Source organism: Cajanus cajan, chromosome 5 (assembly GCF_000230855.2).
Source record: "Cajanus cajan strain Asha chromosome 5, NIPB_CcT2T_4, whole genome shotgun sequence".
NCBI lineage: Eukaryota > Viridiplantae > Streptophyta > Magnoliopsida > Fabales > Fabaceae > Cajanus > Cajanus cajan.
Genome location: NC_138521.1, coordinates 20720799 through 20724583, shown reverse-complemented (window position 1 = coordinate 20724583; position 3785 = coordinate 20720799). Strand labels below are relative to the sequence as shown.

Sequence of the window (3785 nt, the reverse complement as noted above, 5' to 3'; positions counted from 1 at the left end):
AGTTAATGTAAACATGCACCAATAATAATTATAATTACTTTACCCTTATTCTCATAACGATAGAAATTCATATTCTTGAAATTAATAGTATCCCTTCTGGAACCACATCAAAATAATAATAATTTTACACCACAAAGTCGTGGAACAGATTAAGACAGCTAAGTGAAGCAGCAGCCAAAGTTGAAAACAAGGAAATAAAAAAACAATTACTCTCACCACAGCTTATCTATAAATATCTTCAATTTCATGGTACCAGTGAAACACATCGATCATTGACAAGACACACCATTTCTTTACGAAAATGGGTACCATGATGAAATTGTGTTCTCTGATGCTATGCTTGTCACTAGCACTCTTGCATGGGGCCACAGCAGAACAGTGTGGTAAACAAGCTGGTGGAGCTCTGTGCCCAAATGGGTTATGCTGCAGCAAATTCGGGTGGTGTGGCAGCACAGATTCGTATTGTGGAGAAGGTTGCCAGAGCCAGTGTAAATCTGGGTCCACACCTGCACCCTCAAAGCCAACTCCAACTGCACCAAGTGGTGGTAACAATGGAGATATCAGTGGACTCATTAGCTCTTCTCTCTTCGATCAAATGCTTAAATACCGAAACGATGGACGCTGTGCGGGGCATGGATTCTACACCTACAATGCTTTCATTGCTGCTTCTCGCTCTTTCAATGGCTTTGGCACCACCGGTGATGATGCCACACGCAAGAGGGAAATCGCTGCTTTCTTGGCTCAAACTTCTCATGAAACCACAGGTTCCATAATAGTTTTAATTAGTATAAAAATAAATAATTGTATGTATGAATGATTAGACGGGTCACAATCATACATTATTAAATTTGTTAATGTAAGTGATGTTGTTACATATATGGTACGTGATGAGTTACAATCTCTATCTAAATTTATTGACAACATGGATTATGATTAACTTATATGCGAATGTTTTGTGTAGGAGGATGGGCAAATGCACCAGATGGTCCATATGCATGGGGATATTGTTTTATCAACGAAAATAACCAGGCAGTTTATTGTGATGGTGGGAATTGGCCATGTGCTGCTGGTAAAAAATATTATGGCCGAGGACCAATCCAACTTACACAGTAAGTCACCCTCCCTAGCTTTTCAACCCCATCCCCCAAGAAACATCAAACAGGTTGATTAAAATGTTTTTCTTTAATTTGTTAAATTTGGATGAAATCCATTTCATTAAGATTGTTATACAATAAAAATTAATATATTTTATGGTCTATGTAAATATGGAAGATTTTAATTTTGGGGTGTGTTTGGTAAAATTGGTATATAAGTTAGTTAAAAATTCACAGCCTATATATAAGTTATTAATTAAGAGTGGAAAGCTTCTAGGCTAATCGGTTCAATTACAATTGCTTGGTAAGATTAAATAATATGTTAGTTGGTAAATGGGAAATGGCATATTTAATTATTTGAAGAAAAAAATAGTAGGGACAAAAATAAAATAAAGAAACAAAAAACTAATATTTTATAAGCTAAATTATTTTCATAAACTAAGTTGAAGTAATTTATCAAATAAATTAGAATTGTAAAAATAAATTTGTGTACCAAATAAGTTTTTAATTTTTAATTTTTATTAATTTTCATTCTTATAAATTTTAAAAAATTGGAAGCAATCTCTATCACTATTTATTAATAATGCAATTAATATACACGTAGATATGTTATATCAAATGTTATTTGATAATGGTTATTGATGTAACATATGTACATATCATGCTAAATTATTATTCAATAATGGAAACTAAATTTATGAAAATTAAAATCAATATTTTTAAAGAACTAACTTTAAAGTTTATCATATTATTTGAAAGAATAAAAGTATATTTAAACTTAAAAATTGTTATAAAAAGTGACAGAAAACTAAACCCCATTATATGTTCTTATGCGCTCTCTCTTTTTCATAAAAAGAGAGAAAAACTAACTTGAAAACAAAATCCCACTTTGTTTCCCAAACCAAATGTAAGATATTAGAATATAAAATTATAAGATGTGGAAATATAAGGAGTCTAGTAGTATATGGAGTTTGTGAATTTTTCTACTTCAATGATAGTATTATATGGTGTGAGTTGACTAATAGGATATACGTTGACCCTTAATTTTCCACAGCAACTACAATTACGGTCAAGCTGGTCAAGCCCTCAAACTAGATTTGATAAACAATCCGGATCTAGTGGCCACAGATCCAACCGTGTCATTCAAAACAGCCCTATGGTTTTGGATGACCGCACAGGCCAACAAGCCATCAAGCCATGACGTCATCACCGGAAGATGGAAGCCATCTAGTGCCGACACGTCGGCGGGTCGGGTCCCCGGGTACGGTGTGATCACCAACATAATCAACGGCGGACTCGAATGCGGGCACGGGCAGGATAACCGGGTCCAAGATCGGGTCGGGTTCTACCAAAGGTACTGCCAATTGATGGGAGTGAGCCCCGGGAATAACTTGGATTGCAACAATCAAAGGCCATTTGCTTGACAAAATAACTCATATATAGAGAACATATTGTATGTAATAAAGGACCTATAGTGATCCTACTTTTAATTAATGGAAACGTTACTTCTAAATAAGAAGTTCACATTATCTATTTCAAATAACAAAATTACTATTTTACTTTTATCATCTTTGATAGAGCTATTCATGTTTTACTTTCTAGATTATACGCATTATCATGCATGTTTTAAATTGGAAAAATCAGGAGATTGTTCACTATTTCTAGTCTTGCATCACCATTTCCTCCCGTAATGGGTAACCACCGAAAAGAGATTGACTTGCCAAGTCGTGAGACATATTTGTATCATAATCAAACGGATAATGTGGGGGACAAAGATAAGAATATATTGTAGTATATCTGAAAGATATGAACTTCTTAAAGGGGAATTGAAAGTCTTTTGTCAATGGTCAGAAAGTTACGCAAACACCACCATATATAGGTCACCCTCTGATCTATTCCTCTTTCAAGCATTCCCTCCACGTCACGTCAATGAATAGTCATAGGTAAGAGGTTGTCTCTGTAAGATAATTATGTCTCATGTGGGAAATATGTAATAAAGGGACTAATAAATAAATAATTAAATAATTAAAGACTAAATCATAAATGAGTTTAATGGAGCATTTATGAGAATAATTGTTATTTGATGGAAATAACAATCTTTAGGGATTATAAATATCCACTAATGTGAGACAATGTCCACACCCCTGACAGAAAATATTCTCTCAAACCCTAGCCATCACAAAAGATAAAGAGAGTAGAAAGAAAAGTCAAAGGGAGTGAAATCTTGGTTCTCTTCTCAAGAAGATCAAAGCGCTCTAAGGATCAAAGGAGTTTTCTACTATGGAGAAAGGTACACACTTTCTTATTATTATGTGAGTATCATGAAATTCAAAGATCCTCTAATTTTCTATAATTGATGTATTAGAAAATCATAGATTTACATGTGGTATCAGAGCAAGGTTTTGAAATTGAATGATCCTCCGTGAATGATATGTGTTGTAAAATTGTATAATTCTCCATGAATGTTATATATATACATATATAACGATTTTGCAATGATCCAGAAGACATTGTCAAATCAAGAAATTTCAAGCAATATTTTCTCACCAGAAATGAGATAATTGTACAATAATGAAAAGAATATTTTCTCACCAGAAGTGAGATAATTGTACAATAATGAAAAGAATATTTTCTCACCAGAAGTGAGATAATTGTGCAACAATGAAAATAAAAGGATATTTTCTCACCCGA

At 33.4% G+C, this 3785-nt stretch overlaps 1 protein-coding gene across 1 annotated transcript; it reads left to right on the top strand.

Annotated features, from left to right (window-relative positions):
• Positions 1-249: 249 nt before the first annotated feature.
• Positions 250-2662, top strand: LOC109788980 (endochitinase). The gene is made up of 3 exons (XM_020347843.3): positions 250-764; positions 962-1109; positions 2149-2662. Exons 1-3 carry the CDS (start codon positions 302-304, stop codon positions 2516-2518), a joined length of 981 nt encoding a protein of 326 aa, XP_020203432.1. The 5' UTR covers positions 250-301; the 3' UTR covers positions 2519-2662.
• The last annotated feature ends 1123 nt before the right edge of the window (positions 2663-3785 follow it).